This window comes from Garra rufa, chromosome 8, assembly GCF_049309525.1.
Source record: "Garra rufa chromosome 8, GarRuf1.0, whole genome shotgun sequence".
Taxonomy (NCBI): Eukaryota; Metazoa; Chordata; class Actinopteri; order Cypriniformes; family Cyprinidae; genus Garra; species Garra rufa.
The window spans coordinates 43,032,610-43,054,655 of record NC_133368.1 but is presented as its reverse complement, the minus strand read 5'-3'; the positions used below and the strand labels follow the sequence as shown (position 1 = coordinate 43,054,655).

At 36.0% G+C, this 22,046-nt stretch overlaps 1 protein-coding gene across 1 annotated transcript in view; it reads right to left on the bottom strand.

Moving 5' to 3' along the window:
- Positions 1 to 22,046, bottom strand: part of slc4a3 (solute carrier family 4 member 3) — an 87,575-nt gene that overhangs the window by 33,561 nt on the left and 31,968 nt on the right. Inside the window, exons 3-5 of the mRNA XM_073845678.1 lie at positions 19,603 to 19,850; positions 17,712 to 17,887; positions 16,036 to 16,256 (exon numbers count right to left, since the gene is read on the bottom strand). Of these exons, the coding sequence (XP_073701779.1) occupies positions 16,036 to 16,256; positions 17,712 to 17,887; positions 19,603 to 19,850 (645 nt within the window). The remainder of the gene's footprint in view (positions 1 to 16,035; positions 16,257 to 17,711; positions 17,888 to 19,602; positions 19,851 to 22,046) is intronic.

The window sequence follows — 22,046 nt, the reverse complement described above, 5'->3', positions numbered from 1 at the left end:
ATGCAGAACACAAAGAGAAAATGGACATTGTACTGATTGTTTTTTTTTTTTTTTTTTTTTTTTTTGAAAAAACAAACATGAAACCATGATCTTAATTTGATTCCTTTGGAATTATTTTATCTAGTCATACTGGGGTGGTTTCCCGGACCAAGATTAAGCCTAGTCCTAGACTAAAATGGCCATTTAAATCAGACTAACAGAAATGTGCTTTCTCTGTCAGGGTTTTAAAAAGTCTAAGACATAGTCTAGTCCAGAATTTAATAGGCTAATGTCCTGGAGGAAGACTAGAGCAACTTCAGGATTAAATTAAACCTACCAGGAGGCAGGTTTAACTTCAGATTAATTTCATTTGGAGGACACATGGATTACTTGGACTATGTCAATGATGATCAGCGATTTCCACCAGCCAGGCAAGTTCTTGCAGACAGAAGTGACCCATTGCAACGTTTTGATGAAATAAGTTTTCGAGATCGTTTCCGCATGCATAAAGTAAACGGAGTGGAGATAATTTCACTCTTAGAACCCAGGCTTTCATCTGTGACCCAAGGAGGACAGCCTATTCCAGTTTGTCTCCAGGTGCTCTTAACTTTAAGGTTCTTGGCATGTGGCACCTTTCATCGAGAAACTGGGGATTTATGTGGTGTCAGTGAACCAACAGTATGTAAAGTTATTCACAGAGTGTGCAGGGCCATTTGTGAATTAAAAGCGCATTGCATAAACTTCCCTGATGCTAGAACCCAGGCTAACTACAAGGTACTATTCTATGAATATGGAAATTTCCCAGGAGTCATAGGTTGCATAGATGGAACCCATATTCCCATTAAGCGTCCCTCTACTCCAGATGCTGAGGAATACAGGAATCGAAAGAACTGGTTTTCCATAAATGTCCAAGGTGTATGCACTCCCCAGTTAGAGTTTTCAAACATTGTTGCACGGTGGAAAGGTGCAACTCATGATTCCCGAATTTTCCTCAACTCATCTCTGTATACTCAATTTGAAAGAAGAGATCATAATGGAATTTTGCTTGGTGACAGTGGGTATGCTCAGAAGGATTTCTTGTTTACGCCATACTTGCACCCAACAACAGCTGAACAACTGCGCTACAACCAGGCTCATATGCGCACAAGGGGTTTAGTCGAGCGCATGTTTGGTGTTTGGAAGAGTCGTTTTCAGTGCCTTAGGAAAACACTCAGATTCAAACCAAGTAGATGCTGCACTGTCATCATTGCAACAGCTGTTCTTCACAACTACCTAAAAAAGCAGGGATGCCCAGATCCCCCAATAGAAGAGGATGACAATCCTGATGTGCCACCATTTACAACAAACCACAGAGAAGGACTTGCATACAGGGATGCTTTTGCATTGTGCCACTTTAAATAGATCTGTTTACATTATTTAACTTTCAACCCTCTGTTCAGATCTGATACATGTAATAATAAAACCAAATATTTGTTAAAAGTGTACAACTTTTTGGTATGGTATGTTACTGAAACCACCACAACATCCATCTTTTCTTAATAAAACAATATTTATTTCACAGATTCATGTACTGATGTGACATTTGAGCCTGTTGCATCTCTCTCTCCTTCATCTTTATCTCCAGTTCTACTTGTAGTATCTTCATCTTCATTTCATGCTCCTCTAAGATACTTCAATTTATGTTCATGAAAATCATTAGCCAACTTTTCATGAACAGTGAGTCTTTTCTTCTGGTTACCAGTACTGGCAGACATTGCCACCCTTGCTTCTGAGGATGTGGAGGGTAAGCTGTTTTCCAATTCTTAAGTTCTGTTTTGACCTTCTCCTTGAAACATGAACAGTTCATATATGGTCAAATAAATACAGATTAAATGGGAAAATGTTTCACATCATATGACAGAAGCAAATAGAAGTTTGAGAGGAGAGAAACAAAAGCCAAAAATCAAATTCAAATACTTAATATAGGTGCATGTGATCCATCATCTGAACTGTCCAGATGGTCATCATCTGGCATGTTCTCCAAAGGTTGCTGATTCTCCAGTATTCCTGTCAGTAACTCATCCAACACATCACAGTCTTTATTTGCAGGTCCTCCGCCAGTCTTAAACCTCTCTCTTCGAACTTCAGCAACAGTTTTTTTGAGGTTTATTTTGATATTTTTCCACAACACCTGTATTAAATAACTATTATAAATACAACAGTGATTTTAAAAAGCCATAATAAAACTAATGATTCTTACCTGAAGTTGTTGTATTGTTCTTGTAGATGTGTGTTCATTTGCATTAAATTCATTACAAATAGATGTCCAGGCATTCCTTTTCTTTGATTCAACAGCTGATGTGTGCAGTTTATCTTCGATAACAGGATGTCTCGAAACTATTTGCTTTAAAAGACTTTTCTCATGTTCAGAAAAGTTCTTTGATCGTACTCGCTTTTCAGCTTCCATTGCCATTTGCTTCTCAGTTGCATTCAATTTTAACCTTTTCTTGGTTCATTCCATGTTTTATAGGCAACCTCAATCTAGCTAATCCTGATTTGCACAGGTGGTATTAAATTAATCGAGTGTATTTTAGTTGAGGACTCCATAGTCCAGGTGTTAGTAATCTGTACTTAATCTGTGTTTCAGAAAGCCATTTTTTAAAAGGTCAAGGTCAAGGTCAAGGTCAAGTTTATTTATATAGCACCTTAAAAGCAACGAGTGCTGACCAAGGTGCTGCACAACCAAAAATCAACTAACAAAGCATTAAGACAAATAGAATATAAAATCATTGAAAAATAAATAAGAAATGCAAACATCACAAGACAACAGAGATACAACATATGTTCAAATTAAACAAAAGCCTGAGAAAAAAGATAGGTTTTAAGAGACGATTTAAAATAAGATAATGTAGGGGATGATCTGATAGATAAGGGCAAAGAATTCCAGAGCATAGGACCATGAACCGAAAAAGCCCTGTTCCCTTTAGATTTTAACCGAGATTTTGGGACAGTCAGTAACAACTGGGAGGATGATCTAAGCGTTCTAACAGGGGAATAGCAATGGAGGAAATCTGAAATGTAAGTGGGGGCAAGACCATGAAGTGCTTTAAAAACAAAAACTAAAATTTTAAAATCAATTCTAAACTTAACAGGTAACCAGTGGAGTGAAGCTAACACAGGGGTGATGTGCTCCCTCTTTTTTACCCCTGTCAGAAAACGAGCAGCAGCATTCTGTACTAACTGTAGCCGAGATAATGAAAACTGGTTGATTCCAGCGTAAAGAGCGTTGCAATAGTCCAACCTAGTTGAAATAAAAGCGTGAATAACAACTTCTAAGTCTTTAAAACTAAGAAAACTTTTAAGCTTGCGAAGCCCCTTAAGCTGCAGGAAACTGGCTCTAACTACAGAGTTTATTTGTTTGTCAAATTTGAGTTCAGGATCAAAAATTACTCCCAAATTTTTTACTTTATCACAAATGTTTTCTTCAAAGGGGCACAATGAAGGTCTCAAATTATGTAAATGATGAGAAGGGCCAAACAAGATAGCTTCAGTTTTTTTTTATTCAACTGTAGGAAGTTAATTGCCATCCAATTCTTAATGTCCTCTAAGCAAGCCAGTAAGGAGGACAGTGAATCAGAACCTGATTTTAGAGGAAAATAAAGCTGAGTATCATCAGCATAAATGTGGTATGAAACTTGATGAGACTCAAATATATGACGAAGCGGAAGCAAATACAGAGAGAATAAAAGTGGACCTAGGATAGAACCCTGAGGTGAAAACATGATTAACTATTCTAGATTAAGGCCTACTCCTGTCTTAATTTAATCTTGGTCCGGGAAACCACCCCATTGTGTCTAAAATATGGAAGTTAGTCAATATTAACTTCTTGATGATTGATTCAGTCTGCAAATATTACAATGACATTATCTTCAGTCGGCAGTTCATCAGATTCAACAATTACTCTGCAGTGTAATGACAAGACCATTTATAATTCAGTATGCAAATAATGTAAGATGTAAGAAAGAAGGCCTCTGAAATATAATTTCAAGTATGCTAATATTGCAATAATGCAACAGTTGTCTATCAATGTGCACTACCATTCAAATGTTTGCAGCCAGTGAGATTTTACAAAACTTTGTAATTCCAGTGATGGCAAAGCTGAATTTCCAGCATTATTACGCTTACGCTTAGTCTTCAGTGTCACATGATGCTTCAGAAATCTTTCTAATATGCTGATTTGCTGCTCAAGAAACATTTCTTATGATTTTCAATGTTGAAAACAGTTGTGCTGCTTAAAGGGATAGTTCACCAAAAAACACAAATTCTGCCATAAATGATTTCCCCATTATGTCGTTCCAAAGACCTTCGTCAACACAAATTAAGATATTTTTGAGTTTTGAGAGTTCTCACCCTCCATAGACAGCAAGGGTCCTACCACGTTAAAGTTACCAAGAACAACTACAAAATAGTCCCTCAATGGTTCCGTAATTTTAATTAATTTTATGAGGCTACAAAATACTTTTTGTGCACAAAAAACTAAAATAACAACTTTACTCAGCAATTCTTCTCCTCTGTGTCACCCTAGCGCAATTTTGGAGAGCACCACAAAGTATGCGCTTCATTGTTGTTGTTATTTTAGGTTTTTTGTGCAACAAAAAGTATTCTCAAGGCTTCATAAAATTATGGTTGCACCAATGATGTCACATGGACTATTTTATTGTTGTTCTTGGCACCTTTCTGGACCTTCAACGTGGTCCTTTGCTGTCTATGGAGGATCCAACACTATCTCACGACCAGTTTGTACATATTTTAAGAATTCATACAGCCTAATTTGTACAATTTGGTACGATTTGCCTAGACCCCAGTGACTGGTAGGTTTTAGGGTTGTTCCACCAATACCACAAAAAATTCTAGCATAAGTATCGGTGAGTACATGAACCCATGTACCGATCCCATTTTCTTAAACAAGACCTAGTTATGCCGCTATCTTTGCTTAACGCTGCAAATTGGAAGTTAGTTCTTCTTCACTGCTCAGAATGCAAACACAGGAAGTTGTCCTATGTTGCCACAAGCAACCACTGTTTAGAGCAGGGAAGAAGAAATACAAACATGCTAGCAGTATGTCCGCTGTTTGGCAGTATTTCAGACTGGACCAACTAGCTCAAATGTAGCGCAGTTTAGTTTCACTTTCGTATCCTTTGCCGTTTAATGTTTCTCATATGCAACAGAAATGGCAGCGCTTATGAGTTGAACAACAGGGTGGTCACGTCAATGTGACCACTCACAAAAATTAGTCGCACCAGCAGAAAAAATGGTTGCAGTCTGGAGCCCTGTTATATCACTGCAAGTGTCACGCATGCTTTAGTCTGAGTAGTAAACAAAACCGTACATCTGCACCATTTATCAACACAAAGACACGCAGAATTCATATTTAAATAGTTGTTTTGCTGCTTAATATTTACAAATATTACTCCATATCGCGATTTGATGTAAGTATAATGACCTACTTTTGATTAATTCATCCAAACTTTGATAAATTCTGTGACATTCTGCATTTAACTGTAAACTACGTTTATCCGCTTGAACCGCAATGCAAACAAACTTGCACGAGACCAGAACAGCTTCATTCGGGAGCCAAAGTTGATTTCGCGACACTGTTACTGCTGCTGAGATCCAGTGAGAAGCGTTTGAATTTGCCGCACAATGAATAATGTTGTTGCAAAATCTAATGAGAATCTTTCACATTCTGCCCTGAATTCTCTGGTATAAACAGCGCTGATGTACGTCAGAAAACCAGAAGTAGTAATGCTAACTAAAAAAAAAAATACTATCAAATGTATGTCAGATAATAAAAATACTCTAGTTCACTGTATATATTTGTTCATGTTTTATTACACCATCAAATAATTCTATCAGTTCATACAGGGCTAGTAGTATCTACAGCTATATATACAGATACACACCCAGGTATCGGATCAGTACTCAGTACCCAAAACCCTGAGCCCAGGTATCGGAATCGGGAAGGAAAAAAGGGTATCGGAACATCTCTAGTAGGTTTAGGGGCAGGGTTAGGTGAAGGGCATTTGTACGAATTTGTAAGAATTGGGGAACTCGTAAAATATGTACAATTTAGCCACCTCGTAAAATATGTACGAATTGCCATGAGATCAAAAATATCTTAATTTGTGTTCTGAAGACGAACAAAGGTCTTACGGGTTTGGAACGACATGAGGGTGGGAAATTAATGACTGAATTTTCATTTATGGGTGAACTTTTTGTGGAACCCTATAAATTTTTTCAGGATTCTTTAATGAATAGAAAGTTCAAACGAACAGTGTTTTTTATTAGAATAAAAGTATTCATGTTGCTTTAAATCTGACCCCAAACTTTTGAATGGTGGTACAAGTCAAAGGAAGTTTTTAAACATTCAAAATAAAAAAAAATGCCACAAGTGTTTCTGCCCAATTAATTCCAGAAAGAAAGAAAAAAACACTCTAACCATAAAACATGAGCAATATCAATAGAAATCCCTGTACTTGCCTAAATCAAAGTTACTGCGTAATATGACTCTGGCCTAAAATGTGTGTATGTGTGTAGAGGTTTGGCAGCATGTGTATGTGTCAGCAGGAGGGGATGTGGAACTTCATAATCCATTCCCTCAAACATGCCACATCACTGGAGGCCATGATATGTTTCATATCAGCAATCAGTTTGCAAGGGCTCGGCTTGACATTAATTAGCTTGTATTTCCCAACAGGATCAATAAAGCAGCGATCAATTTCCAATGCGAGCAAGATCTACAGAGGGTGGAGTGCATTTTTTACAATGTCACAACCGCAGTCATGTGAACGGAAAATCCTATTGGATTTCATCAAAAGTTGTCTGTTAGACATTTCAGCACAGAGACATACTGCCATTTACGAACCTACGAAACTATTGTCAAAGACAGACAATGGCAAAAATCCGTTGAAAAATGATGTAAGTGTGAAGCAAAGCGGAGGTCGCTGTGACATTTGAAAAAGCTAAGGTGGCTGGAAAATATTACCCTTCATAACGCTGCCAACTTTTCAACAGTAAGCACACTTACGGATCGGTTCGACTGGGGATCCAAGGTGCGAGTGGATGGACTCCAGAAGGTCATAATCATCAAAATCCAGCACAAACTCCTCAAAGTCTTCGAAGCCGTCCACTGCGAAGTTCCCCAGAGGGTTTTCCTGATCTCCATAATGGCCTTTTCCAGCATCGCCGCCCATGTCCTTCTCCTTCCCCACGTCTGTCATCTCCACACCTGGTACCTCCGGATCATCCAGGATGCAACCCTCGTTCGCACCGCTATTTTGTACCTTCTCCCCGTCAATAATGCAGAACTGATGATAAATTAGTTTTTACGGCATCCCAATCCAGTCTTCAGGGTTTTAGCAAAGAATCCTGGAAGCAAGAATTATGGAATGACAATGAATTGTCCAACTAATCAAATTTTGTCCAAGAATGAGATGTTAAAACATAATCTCTCAGCTGGGCCCTCAGTCCGTAGTGTTTGTAAGATCCACCTGGCCGCCTAATGAGAAAATGGTTTCTGGCCTCAGGCTTCCCAAGCAGATGAGCAGCAGTTCTGTGAGACGCATCCGCTTGTACGCAAGCAAACAGCAGGGAACACTGAAATTGGCTGACGGTCCAGAGGAAATGTTGATACAACTGAACTACTTTTGAGGTCTCGCACTAATCTATTGGCTGCCTCTGTCATTTCCATGACGTTGTCGATTGATCCCGCGGCTGCATGGCGGACAGCAGTCCAGTTTTCCCTCATCAGATCCGACGCTGGTTGCACCGCCCTATCAGAAAGCACAGGTGAAAACCTCCATACGAAACAACAGCAGTGCCGACGAAGTGCACAACATGGTGCCACACATTACACAGCGCTGTCTCCACATGACTGATCTCCATGGAAACCATGGCTGCTCCTAGAACTCGACCCTGTCTTGTTTTCAAGCGGTTACCTGCCCGGTGATGAGCCAATCACCATCCAGATGCGTCCAGTAGCCTACACAGCTAGATGTTTACAAGGTTTATTTACATTTTAAGCATATTGGAAGAACACTTTATTGCTCAGAGGTTGCTCTTTATAAGATAAAGGACACCTGTTTAATTTAGAAATGAACTTTGTCTTAGATGTTTCTCCTAAAATTCATTAGAAGATGCAAATATAGACTCAGATGTGCCTATTATGAACATAGGGATAAAAAAGAGCTGTGGTAATTTAATTTTGGAAGAATTTAATAAGAAACATTGAGCTTAATTTGAAATCTCTCACTTTTGATTACACATTTCTCAGGAGATTAAAAAACAAAAAAGTCTCAATTTTAACTCAATATAAATGCAGAAATAACACTGAACCTATTTACAAAATGCGTCTTTATTGAGTTTTCTTTACTCTAATTGCATTGTTATCACATTACTACAACAACTGAAACTAAAAAAGATCTTAATTTTGGCTATTTAACATTTAACAAACTCATAAATTATTTTAAAAAAAAAGAAGAAGAAATTAAAAATGAAAATAATTTTTTTTTTTTTTTTTTTAATATACACCTATGCTCAATAAATATCAAAATATGTTTTATTTATTTTATTTTATTTATTTTTATATGTAATCTAATTTAAAAATGTTTGAGTTAACTAATTATCTCAAAATCACAATAGTTCCTCCTAGACACCAATGTGATTACAGTGCCATAAAAGGGCAGATAAAATAAAATAAAATAATTTAAAAATAAAATAACATATTTATTGAACATAAATGTTTATTCAATAATAATAATAATTATTATTATTATTATTATTTATTTATTTGTTTGTTTGTTTGTTTGTTTGTTTGTTATTGTTAAATAACCACAAATAAGGTATTTTTAAATTCCAGTTGTTTGTCTAGGCAGGAATGTGATCAAAGTACAATTACAGTGAATGAATGGAAATGAATAAAATGCAATAATATAATGTATTCTGTAAATAAGTTCAGTGTTATTTCCACATTTAAATGGAGAGAAATTTGAGAACTTTTCTCATTAGCTGCAGGGCAGATAAAATGCATAAATAAAATATATATATTTTTTTTAATGATTTTGTTAATTGTTAAATACCAAAAATAAGGTATGTTTCAGTCTCAGTTATTTGTCTAGGCAGGAATGTGATTAAAATGCAATTACAGTGAATGAAATGCAATAATATGATGTATTTTGTAAATAAGTTTAGTGTTTTTTCCACATTTAAATGGAGAGAAAATGAAGAACTTCTCTTTCTTTTTTTTATTCTCCTGAGAAAGGCCTTGTCTTTTTCCAAAGATACCAACATTTATGATTTTCCCCTCAAAGATACCAAAATGTATTTTCCAAAGATATCAAAATGTTAACTGATTATTTCAAAACCACAATAGTTTCTCCTAGACAGCAATATAATTACAGTGCCAACACAGGGCAGATAAAATGCAGTAAATAATACAAATAAAATATAATAAAATATTTTAATGTTTATTGATCATAGATGTATATTCAATAAAAAATACATTTTTGCATCTTTTTTTTTTATAATTTATGAGTTTGTTAATTGTTAAATACCCCAAAATAAGGTATTTTTCTGTCTCAGTTGTTTAGGCATGAATGTGGTTTAAAATGCAATTACAGTGAATGAAATGCAATAATATGATGTATTTTGTAAATAAGTTTAGTGTTTTTTCCACATTTAAATGGAGAGAAAATCTTGTCTTGAAATCTCCTGAGAAAGGCCCTGTCTTTTTCCAAAGATACCAAAATTTATGATTTTTTCCCCCAAAGATACCTAAATGTATTTTCCAAAGATACCAACATGTATGAATTTTAAAATGTAGGAATTAGACAGCAATGCGATCACAGTGTCATTACAGGGCAGATAAAATGCATTAAATAATAAAATATTAACATAAAATAAAATATGTTGATGTTTATTGAACAAAAGTGTATGAGTTAACTAATTATCAAATAAAATAAAATAAAACAAAATATGCCTGTAATCATATTGTAATCACATTACTGTCTAGGAGAAACAACTGAGATATGAAAATATGCGATATGATATGGTTATTCACCAATCAATGAACAAACTCATTCTAAAAAAAGACACAAACAAAAGAGGTTGTTTAAAACATAAGTGAGAAAATCAATTATGTGGATATTACACAAGTGAGTATTCTGATATATATGTCATCTAAGTGCTCTATAAAAGTGTCACACATATGAAATCCCTGGCACGAAGCGGGACAGACTCACATATGAGAGGTTTATAGCAAGCAAGTGTGATGCAGGGCTTAAATTCAATGGCCTGTTCCACTGTGGCGGCCTCGTTTGTAATTTGCTGCGGTACAACAGTCAATGCTTCCTCTTTTCTAAAAGCAGGAAGGGCTGCGGGCGGGTCTTTGGGAAGGATAATCAATTGCAACAGTGAAGTTAATTATAGCCAGAGGGATCTCATCCACAGAGCTGCTGCAGCCCTCACCTAAAAGCACTCTGCTGGAATCTGCTAGCCTTCATTCATAGCCAGAGTATGGACTATTTAGCCATATTAGCTGCACTGTACGTCATGTAGAGTAAACAGCAGGATCATTCATGAAACGAGCCTGTATTGGTGCGCCACATGGAAATATCTATGCTGCCTTCAAAATCCAACCAGCTGCAGGCATGTTAGCATTATTAAGATTAAATGTATATTTCATTATTATGATTTTGAATGTTCAGGGTGTCGCCTAATAGTTAAAAAGGAACAATGCACTAAACTTAAACTCTGTAAGGGTCATCTGGCTCAATAAAGAAGAGTGTGTCCAGCCATTCCCATGGCTTAAAGATCAAATCACCACATGACACACAGAGGAACAGCTGGAAGGGCAACTGGAGCATGGGAGCACATTTCAACCGAACCCCTCACGTCAGGAAGAGCTTTACAGCCCTGCTTCTAGGAAAACATAGTCATGTGCAGCACATCTTTAGGAATCCGCCTTTCCATGAATAGGGTGGGAAACAGTCTTGATCTTATTTTTTTAAGATTAATTTAAAAATGTAATTTGTCTTTTAGCAAAGGTCAGTCATATGAAGTGCCTAACATTTATAAAATGATCCACTGTACAATCCTGTAGGTCAAACTAAATATTACATGAGCAGCTTTATGTTCTATTTTATTCATATAAACATATATAATTATTATTCATATATATATATATATATATATATATATATATAATAAATTTATTTTTGCAACCATGTGTAAAAACAGTATAAATCTCAGATTTGTTGCTTTTGTTTGCATATATATTTAAATTTTACTTAAGGTTTAAATTTTGTTATGTATTTTTGTCATTTTTATATGAAACCCTATTGTAATTATTAGGATGACCAAGGATCAGCAATCTCCAAGTAAAACTGATCGTGCAGATCAAACCGTAAGCCATAGAGACTTGAAACTTGGAGGAATGGTAGTACTCACACCGCTGTCAACTTTACCAAGTCTCACCCCAATCGGCCTGAAGGGGGCGCTACAGTGATCAAAAGTACAAAACTCCTAAACAGTCAGTCGTAGGCACAAGTGTCTTATGTCCTTGGAAATCTATGGCTCACGCTGGACAAAACTCATGGCTCAGATTCACTTATCAGCCTGGCTAAATTTTGGGGTATTTAGGATTTTTGGAAAACCTACTTTACGTAAACCCGCTTACGTAAGAGCTCAATCTGAGATCACAGGACACAAATCGTGGAGCTTGGCCACTTGGTGGCGCAATAAGAGGGGGGGGGGAACATGTCTATACATGTCTCAAAAAATGGCTAAACCTACGCAACCATTTGTCCTATCAACATGAAAATGGTGGCCGATTTTTTAAGATTGTATATTTCCCTATTTTTCGCACATACACACAATATTCGTATAATATGACAGAACTCTTGGTTTCGGACAAATTTGCCTGTGGAACCACTGCTGTCAATCAAATTGTTTGTTAAATGATTGAGAAGATGTATGGACGATTCACATTCTAGACAGCATTTGATTGGACAGAAAGCTGGGACCATAGTGATCAAGAAAACAATTGGTAACACACTACGCCAGGAAGGACTGAAATCCTGCAGTGCTCACAAGGTCCCCCGCTCAAGAAAGCACATGTACAGGCCCGTCTGAAGTTAGCCAGTGAATATCTGAATGATTTAGAGGAGAACTGGGTGAAAGTGTTGTGGTCAGATGAGACCAAAATCATGCTCTTTGGCATCAATCAACTCACCGTGTTTGGAGGAGGAGGAATGTTGCCTATGACCCCAAGAACACCATCAACACGGTTAAACATGGAGGTGGAAACATTATGCTTTGGAAGTGTTTTTCTGCTAAGGGGGCAGGACAACTGCACCGCATCAAAGGGACGATGGACAGGGTAGCGTCAAATCTTGGCTAAGAACCTCCTTCCCTCAGCCAGGCCATTGAAAATGGGTCGTGGATGGGTATTTCAATAGGTATTGAGTGGCTCATGAAGAAGCACATTAAGGTCCTGGAGTGGCCTAGCCAGTCTCCACACCATAATCCCATAGAAAATCTGTGGAAGTAGCTGAAGGACAGCCTCAAAACCTTAAAGAGAATCTGCAAAGAGAAGTGGGACAAAATCCCTCCTGAGATGTGTGCAAATCTGGTGGCCAAGTACAAGAAACATCTGACCTCTGTGATTGCCAACAAGGGTTTTGCCACCAAGTGCGAAGTCATGTTTTGCGAAGGGGTCAAATACTTATTTCACTCATTAAAATGCAAATCAATTTATAACTTCTTTGAAATGCATTTTTCTGAATTTTTTTGTTGTTATTCTGTCTCTCACTGTTCAAATAAACCTACCATTACAATGATCTGACTGATAATTTCTTTGTCAGTGGGTATGCAAAATCAGCAGGGAATATTATCCCTATATTTTCCCTCACAGTAGCTCCAAGCCCAATCAAACACAAGTTGGGCCTAAACTCTGCAGGACACCCACCCCTCAGGACCCCCCTGCTTTAAACCGTGGACTAAAAAACAACCCGTCAACAGTGTAAAACTGGAAAAACTGCAGACTTGACATCACTTCCTGGAAAAGTGTCCACCTTAGTCTACGTCAATCAGCCATCATTGCTTTTTCACTTATGTACGACAGGGGAATATCCAATCTAACCACTTACATGGCAGAAGCAAATGCATGTATCTGATTCAAATCAGATTACATGAATGAGGCCTGAAACCAATCTCAGAATATCAGAATCCATGTGCTTTTTTCCTGCTTACATGCTTGTGTGTCATATCTGTGCCACATGGTAGGGAAACAAATCAGAATTGGTTCACTTAAACCAAGTACTGTAAATACAGCTTTAGTTATCTATAACAGGGGTGTCCAATGATGTTCCTGGAGGGCCAACGTCCTGCAGAGTTAAGCTCCAACCATTTCCCACAGACTTGCTTGGAAGTTTCTAGAGAGTCTTAAAGACCTTGATTAGCTGGTTCAGGTGTGTTTAATTAGGGTTGGAGCTAAACTCTGCCCTCCAGCAACAAGTTTGGACAACCCTGATCTATAATAACCCTGATAAACAGTATTTATTTTCTTTCCATCACAACTTTGGTAACCGGGTTGAAAAGTCAAGCTTAATTGCGGTCACCACTTCTATCAACAGTTGTTTGATATTACCTACCTATTCTTCATGTTCTGTTCATTTGATCTTAAATAACAGTTTATCTAACATTCCTCCCAACCAAGAAAACATGAGATTTGTGTTTGTAATACTTAAAAACAAAGTAATGGGACACCAGTGTATTCTATTCATGGAAAGTGCCAATTACACTCCTGCAAGGGTTTTTAATGGAGTAGTAGTATTATTGGGCTGTCATACCCTGTAATCAGTTGAACTTACGTTATTAAGGATAATCATTAATGTAAAAACAAGGGGAAGCACTCTGGTGCATGGAATAGACCCAGTGATCCTGACCACATCTGAACATCTTGAAGACTTGTTTACAACCGCGGAAAAGGGAGGAGAGGGCAGGCCGAGTGCTGACCACGGCCAGCCAATGATTCTGCTGCTCCGCTTTCCACCAAAACACACTTATGAGTATGGACACAAATACCCCAGCGCCCCCAAAACGTACTAATGCTTGCCAATGCAGACCTCTAAGTCCGCTAAACAAACACTCCCTGTCATCACTTCCCTTCTCCGGAGCGAGAGTTTAATGAGCTTTTGGAGGGGCTGCGAGCTTTGGCTTGTCAAGATCAAGTTAAACCATCGCCATGAGACTCGGTCGTTGGTGTGGCTCCAATGACACATGAAATCAAACACGCCTATCTAATTTAGTTTGAGTTACTGCACTGATTTCAATTAAGATCAAATGGCCGCAACAACATGCAAGTTGTCTTCTTTAATCCTTGTTTTAATCATCACGGCTACACACACTGAAAACTCAAATCAGGAAGAACACTGATTCTTTAGATGTGGGACAATAAGCTACAGGACAGGGAAAAAAGTTAACCAGAAACCAGGAAAAAAAAAAGATGTATTTTCTTAATTAAGTACTGTTCCAAAGAAGATGCATGATTATTATAAAAAAAAAAGAAAAAAAAGAAAAAAGAGCGGGGCCCTGAAATGAACTTTCTTGTTTTAAATAGCAAAAAATGAGTAAATCTATTTGACTGTCTATGTATTGTTTTCTAGTAAAAATCTCTAAAAATCTCTAAAAGATTAGTTCACTTCCAGAACAAAAATTTACAGATAATATACTCACCGCTTTGCGATCCAAGATGTTTATGTCTTTCTTTCTTCAGTCATAAAGAAATTATGTTTCTTGAGGAAAACATTTCAGGAATTATCTCCATACAGTTCACTTCAATGGTGTCCCCAAGTTTGAACTTCCAAAATGCAGCTTCAAACGGTGCTAAACAATTCCAGCTGAGGAAGAAGGGTCTTATCTAGTGAAACGATTGGTCATTTTCGAAACAAACTGACAATTTATATACTTTCTACCTTCAAATGCTCCTCTTGTCTCTTGTAGTCTGTGTAATCTTGGTCAATACAGTTAGGGTATGTCGAAAAGCTCAGTTTTCTTTATCTCGGTTTGCTTCTTCAACTTCAAAATTGTCCTACATGGCTGTTTTATCTTTTTTTTTTTTTTTTGTAAAAGGCATTTGATCTTTGCATGTTCACTTTGTAAACACTAGGTTGGTATTTCTGAAAAAAATGTACTGTAGGACGATTTTAAAGTTGGGGAAGAAAACTGTCTTGAACTGGAAAAAACAGTTCACGCAGACATAGACAAGACAATCGTTTGAGGTTAGAAAGTACATAAATAGTGAGTTTGTTTCGATAATGACCGCTCGTTTTGCTAGATAAGACCCTTCTTTCTCGGCTGGGATCAGAGCCCTTTGAAGCTGCATTTAAACTGCATTTTGGAAGTTCAAACTTGGGGGCACCATTGAAGTCTATTATATGGAGAGAAATCCTGAAATGTTTTCTTTAAGAAACATAATTTTTTATCGACTGAAGAATGAAAGACATGAACATCTCAGATGACAAGGGGGTGAAAGTAAAGTAAATTATCGGTACATTTTTGTTCTGAAAGTGAACTACTCAATAAATAACTCAATAAATTTACCTGAGAAGCAGAACTGTACAAGATATTAAGATCTGTTTTTATATATTGCTTGATGTATTATGTTATTTGTCTTACTACAATGCTTTTCTCCTTCATTCGCTTGTAAAAATATTTTTACTTTTAAATAAAAAAAAAGACTAAATAAATAGGTTAAATCCTATTTTATGATATAAAAAATTATATGATCCCTAAAATTCTGCAAATAGTCTGTAATAATTTTGATCACATTTAATATGAAGAAATATAAAATTGTGCATAGGAATATATTCCAGTAATTATATCTGATGACTGGAAAAATATCAAAAACAATAGTAGGTAAAACTGAGAAGAGGTTTTGTCTCAAGTCTCAAATTTCAGTGAATATTAGTGTCCTGTTATTTTCACATCTCTTCCAGATCCAGAATTTATTTTGCTTACTTTTCATGTCATCCAGGTCAGCGCTGGCTAGCATTTGAGCCTCCGCCTCGTCTGTAGGTACTTTTTGGTACACCGCGGTTTCTATGGCTGTCATGCTGCCTATACAGATGCGTTCTCGTAGGTCGTAGCTGGTCCGCTGGGCTCCAGCCAGCCGGTGGACGGGCTTTCTGCGAAACCAGCCTCGTGTTGTCATACTGGCAGGTTCTGGAGATGGGCTAAACCTGTAAAAAGAGAGCATTTACTTAAAAACTAAATTTTTTAACCCATTTTATGTTCACTGTTATTAGTCAGATAGCATTAAGAAGTTTGTCATTCCTTAAAACTAACTTCTGACTTCTGACACTAAAAAAAAGTTTTTTTACATATAATTACAAGAAAACGACAAGTAACAAATTTAATTAAACATAACATTTTTAGGTAGGACTGAAAATGTGTTTTCTTGTTAATTAAAATCAAAATCATTTTTTTACAGTGTACGCTCATTATAAAGTTTAAAAAGAGCAAATTATTATAAAACTATAAATTAGTCAAACTGAGAATGCAGCACGATTAACACTGAAATTTAACTAATAACAAACCTCTGCATAATAAAATCAGATTAATGCTTGCCATATTATTTATTAGTGTATGTACAATTAATTAGCTATATAGCTAAATTTAATCTGCAGTCCTTGGGCAAGAATATAATGTTATTCAGCTTATATAGAGTTAAGAGAAATAATACACCACAAGAAATTAGATTTTTTGAAAAATTAAGTTAGATTAAACTCACTAAACCACTGCACATCATGTGTATTTGCATTAATTTATTTAATGTCAGAAGTCCAGACAAGGGGGCCCATAATTCAAAGCAACAACTTGCAAAAAATAATCAAAAGTTAAATAAGGCAGGCCATGCTATAAATACACATCAAAAGATGGTTTATTTGTGTATTTACCTTAACCAAATGTGCACATATATGTTGCAAGAAGCCGGTTAGCCAGCAGAGGGCAATAAAATACAACTTTTCCAGTTTACTCTCAAGTCTTTTTTTCACAGAATCACACTGTAATTAAAAAAAGTTGCATGTACTTGCCACTAAAAGCACATTCGATTTTGTTTTCAATGTCATGGATGAATATTTACTGAGTAATGCACTATTTTGTAGAAGGAGGTCAAACTTAACTTTTTAACCCAGTCACCATTGTTGGAATTACTCTTGATAAATTACAGGAGGAAAATTTTGTAAAATTAGTTGACTTTAGCTATCCATGTTGCAATATAAACCAATGTTGACAGTTCGCAAATGAAAAAAAAAAAACACTTTTTATGTTTTTTAAAGTTTACATGCCTGATTGCTTTTCATGCATGCATTTATTTCTTTATGTAAAAAAAAAAAAATCTAAATTTTGAGTTGATTTACAAACACATTTACTAAATGACCAAATCTAATAAATACTGGAAGCTCTGTGTATGATCTAAAAAATGCATTATTTAATCCAGATTGAAGAAATATTATTGCAAATAAAACATATTTTCAATACCTTCACAAAATATCATTGTTCGGAAGGACATGATGGTAAGTAAATAATAATGTAATTATAATTTCTTCTTCAATTAACCCATTTAACATGTACAAGTGTTTTTAGGTTTTCAAGGTTTAGATCCAACCTCATACATCAGTCAAATACTGTACCTGTTGGAAACCTCTTTCTCCTCTTCTCCATGCGGTCGTTCTTGTGTTTCCTCCTGCTCCTCCATTCCGGCGGGGCTGGGTGGGGTCTCCTCACTGCTCGGGGGTCTCTCGCTCTCCATATGGAAGCTGGTGAGAGGGAGATCGGCTGCCAGATCCTCCTCGCTTCCCAAACTGAGCTGTGAGATCACAACACCTGTCAGCATCTCCACATTCTTCCATCCCATCTTTCACAAAGTTATCCCAATATATCAAGTGGTGCAGAAAGAAACTGTATTGTATACAGCATACAATTTGTAATAGCATTTGAATGCAGTGACAAATATTTCAAGCAATAGTACTCTACACTGTTGTCACATGACCTCATTATAATATCTTGTCTGTTTAATTTGGTAAGTGCTGTCCAGATGGTTATTTTTGCATTCTATTGCACCTAGCACAATGGAACGGTAGTGCAATAATTCTGACTAAAATACTTTTTTTTTTTTAATTGACCACAAACCAGTCATAAAGGTCGATTTTATGAAATTAAGATGTATAGGTCATCTAAAGGTTAAATAAATAAACTTTTCATTGATGGATGGTTTGTTAGGATAGGACAACCATTTGAGATACAACTATTTGAAAATCTGATATCTGAGGGTGCAAAAACTCAAAATATTAAGAAAATAGCCTTAAAAGTTGTTCAAATGAAGTCATTAGCAATGCAGATTACTAATCAAAAATTAAGTTTTGATATATTTACAGAAGGAAATTTACAAAATGTTTTCATGGAACATGATTTTTACTTGATATCCTAATGATTTTTGGCATAAAAGAAAAATGTTGAATTTTGATCCATACAATGTATTGTTGGCTATTGCTACAAATATACCTGTGCTACTTATGACTGGTTTTGTGACCCAGGGTCACAAATGTTCCTTGTTAAACATTATGTAAGTTCAAATCTCTAGATGTAACAAGCAGTAATAGTAAAGAGACTATTGTAAAGGGTTTAGTTTTTCTTAATTTTCAAATGGTAATCAATCTGTATAAATGTAAAACTTTTTTCATATAATATTTAATTGCACAAACTCCACATAGATAAATTCACTATATTTGTTTTTATTTATTTTATTTTATTTTATTGCTATTTTTTAATTAAAAATAATCAGATTATTGATTATTAAAATAATCGTTAGTTGCATGTCTTAATTTTTAATAGTCCAATCATAAGAGTAAATCAAATTAAAAAGTGCATTCAGTATTTTTCTATTTCATATTTTACACTTGAAATGGAATCCAGCAGAAAGTAATTCAGGTATATAGTCAAACCAAAATTTATTCAGACACCTTCAACATTTCTCACATTATCACAATTTATTCGCTATAGTTTAATTTATTTGTTTAGTTTATTTAGTTCTAAATATGACAAGAACTCAGAGTTAAACTGTGTCAGAACAAATTAATCTTAATAAAAAGGTATGTGATGGTTAGTATGACTGTTAGTATGACATTATTTACACAACTATCAAAACTTTGTTAACCACTTACCAAGCAATGCTTAATTTTGTTCAGTCTATGGTGTTGAAAGGTCATATTAGCAATGAAAAAAAAAAAACACTTAATCAAAACATGGTCATGTCAAAGTGTCTAAATAATTTTTGGCCCCAAATTATAATCAATTTCACTGGTAATCTACTGTATGAAAGAATTTTGGGGTATAATATATTTATTTTGCTATGCTTACTTACATAAATGAACTATAATGTCCTGCACCCACTAGTAAAAAAATATAAAAAATTATATCTGGTGTCTAAATTTTTGGTTTGACTGTATCGGTACTAAAAAGTCACCTACACATAATGCATTCTGCAAAATTAGTAGTATGCTAACTTAGTACACTTTGAGTTACCTGTGGCAGCTCTTCAGATGGCTCAGTAGGCGTGGCTGCTTGGCACTGTCCCTCAGTCTCAGACTCCGCCTCCTCCTCATCCACCTCATGAATAGTGGGCGTGACATCTGACGGGGGCATGGACGTCTTCTTTTTCTTCCTCTTTTTCTTTCGCCGGCGGTCCATATTGAGCACCCTCTTGCGGAAACGCTGCGGGGGGAGGTGGGTGGACAGGGGGTGGTGGGTGTGGTGGAACGTATGCCGGTGATCTATGCGTAAAGAGAGAGACATAGAGATTAAAAGCCTGTTCATTTAACAAACGTTTAGGGATGCACTGAATGTTCGGCAACCAAAATTATTCGGACGAAAATAGCAAAAAAAAGCTCTTTTGGTGTTTGGCCAAATAAATAATGGCCTTAAACCATTAGTAAATAAATGTTATGCTGTCTAATACACACACAAATTGTATTTATTCTGACAGCGCTGCACAAGCTCGTTAGCCAGGGTTCAAAGTCTAAAGTGTGAGGAAAATCTGCGTAATGAAAATCATTCATAAATCTGCTGCTGTCAGCAAAAAGTAATACTGAGGTCTTCTTGTGGGTTTCCAGCAAAATAAAGTCAATACAGTCAACATTCATAAATATTAGTATTGTAATACATTGTAATACATTTATTATAACATTCTCCTTTGCTCAGCAAGGCTGCATTTATTTGTACATTAAAAACACAAACCTGATTCAAGAAAGGGGTCTTAAAAATGGCCAATGAATATTATTTAACTAACTTATTAATTTTAAGTTAAATTGTGGTTTTTGGTAGGCAATGATGTCTACTAGAATGTTAAAAATGTTCAGTGTTAAATAAATATTTAAAATTGTTGTCTTATAATTGATTTTTTTCTTTGAAAAGCAAGACAAAACTGTAAAAAGCAAATATTGGCTATTTAATTAATGCAATGATGAAAAATACATGGGGGAAAAACACGAAAAACCATGTTCGGTAATCGGCCTTCGGCCCAGTGTAATTTTGCTTGTCTTCAGCCAAGATTTTTAATTCTGGTGCAGTTCTTTTTGGTCCTCAAATCTTATTGGAGGAGTGTGATATTCTAGTGATATCGGAACTCCAACCATTTCACAGTTTGTATCACTCCACTTGTGGTATTCCTCGGCTTAAATAAATGTGTTATTGTCCATTGGTGTGGACTATAATATACAGTTGCAATTGAAATTATTCAAACACCTTGACCTGCAGGACATTTTGCTGCAGAGAACAAAATTTTGTGAAAACAATTCAACAAAGGCATCAGTATATTACTAGAGAAAGTCAAACACACATTTGATTAATTCTGAGAATGTAAGTTTATGAATAATGAAAAAAATCTAATTGACTCTAAACGTTCCTGTTCAACATTCAACCCCCAAAAGTCAAATTTGGTGGAGAATCTTTTATTTTTTAAAACATCAATAAATGCTGCTTTGAAGAGTTTAGAAGCTTTTGTCACCTTCTAGTGCAATCTTGGCCCATTCTTTGCATGAAAAAGCTTTCAGATCACTGATAATCTTTGATTTTCACTTTGCCACTGCTTTCTTCAAATTCAACCAAATATTTTCAATGAGAATTCAATCTGGAGACTGAACAGGCCATTCAAGAACATTCTATGACTGATCCCTGAACCAAGCACAAGTGGATTTGGATGTATTCTTTGGGATGATTGTCCTGCAGGAAAGTCCATTGATCATTAGCTTCAGTCTTTGCACCAAAGGCATCATAATTCTTGCCAAAATGGCCGGATACTTCAAAGAATCCATGATGTCCTTCATACAGTCATGATTTCCACTTCCTGCAACAGTAAAACACAACTGTAACAGGACTGGTGCACCTCAATGTTTGACGATGTAGATGGTGTTCATCTGCTCATAAGTTTTGCCTTTTTGCACCAGACATACCGCTCATCGATGAGTCCAAAACGTTCCAGTTTTTTCACATCACTCCATAAAACATTCTTCCAGAACTCTACAGGTCTATCCAAATGAATATTAGCATATTCAAGTCAGCATTTTCGTTCTTCTTGGTCAAGAGTGGCATTTGGCAAGATGCCAACATGAAAGCCATGCTTGTCTTGTCTTCATTTTATACTCTGCACTGAAATGTTTTTTCCACCTTTTTCGGGTCATCTTGAAAGTCTTTGGCTGTACATTGCAGGTTTTTCTTAGGTTGTTCTGATCAAACATTTCATGATATTGTGATTTTTCTTCAACACACTTAAAAGGTTTTCTGGTACAACACATTTTAAGCTAAGGAATGTGTCTCTATGAGCTTTTAATGTCTTGGAAATCTTTATATAACCTTAGACTTTCTAAAGTAATAACGTTATTTCTTCTCTATAGCTATAGACTTTGTCATATTAGCTACTCAAACTTTAGCACATGCATGTGCTCACTGTATGTATGTGTAACAGCTCAAGC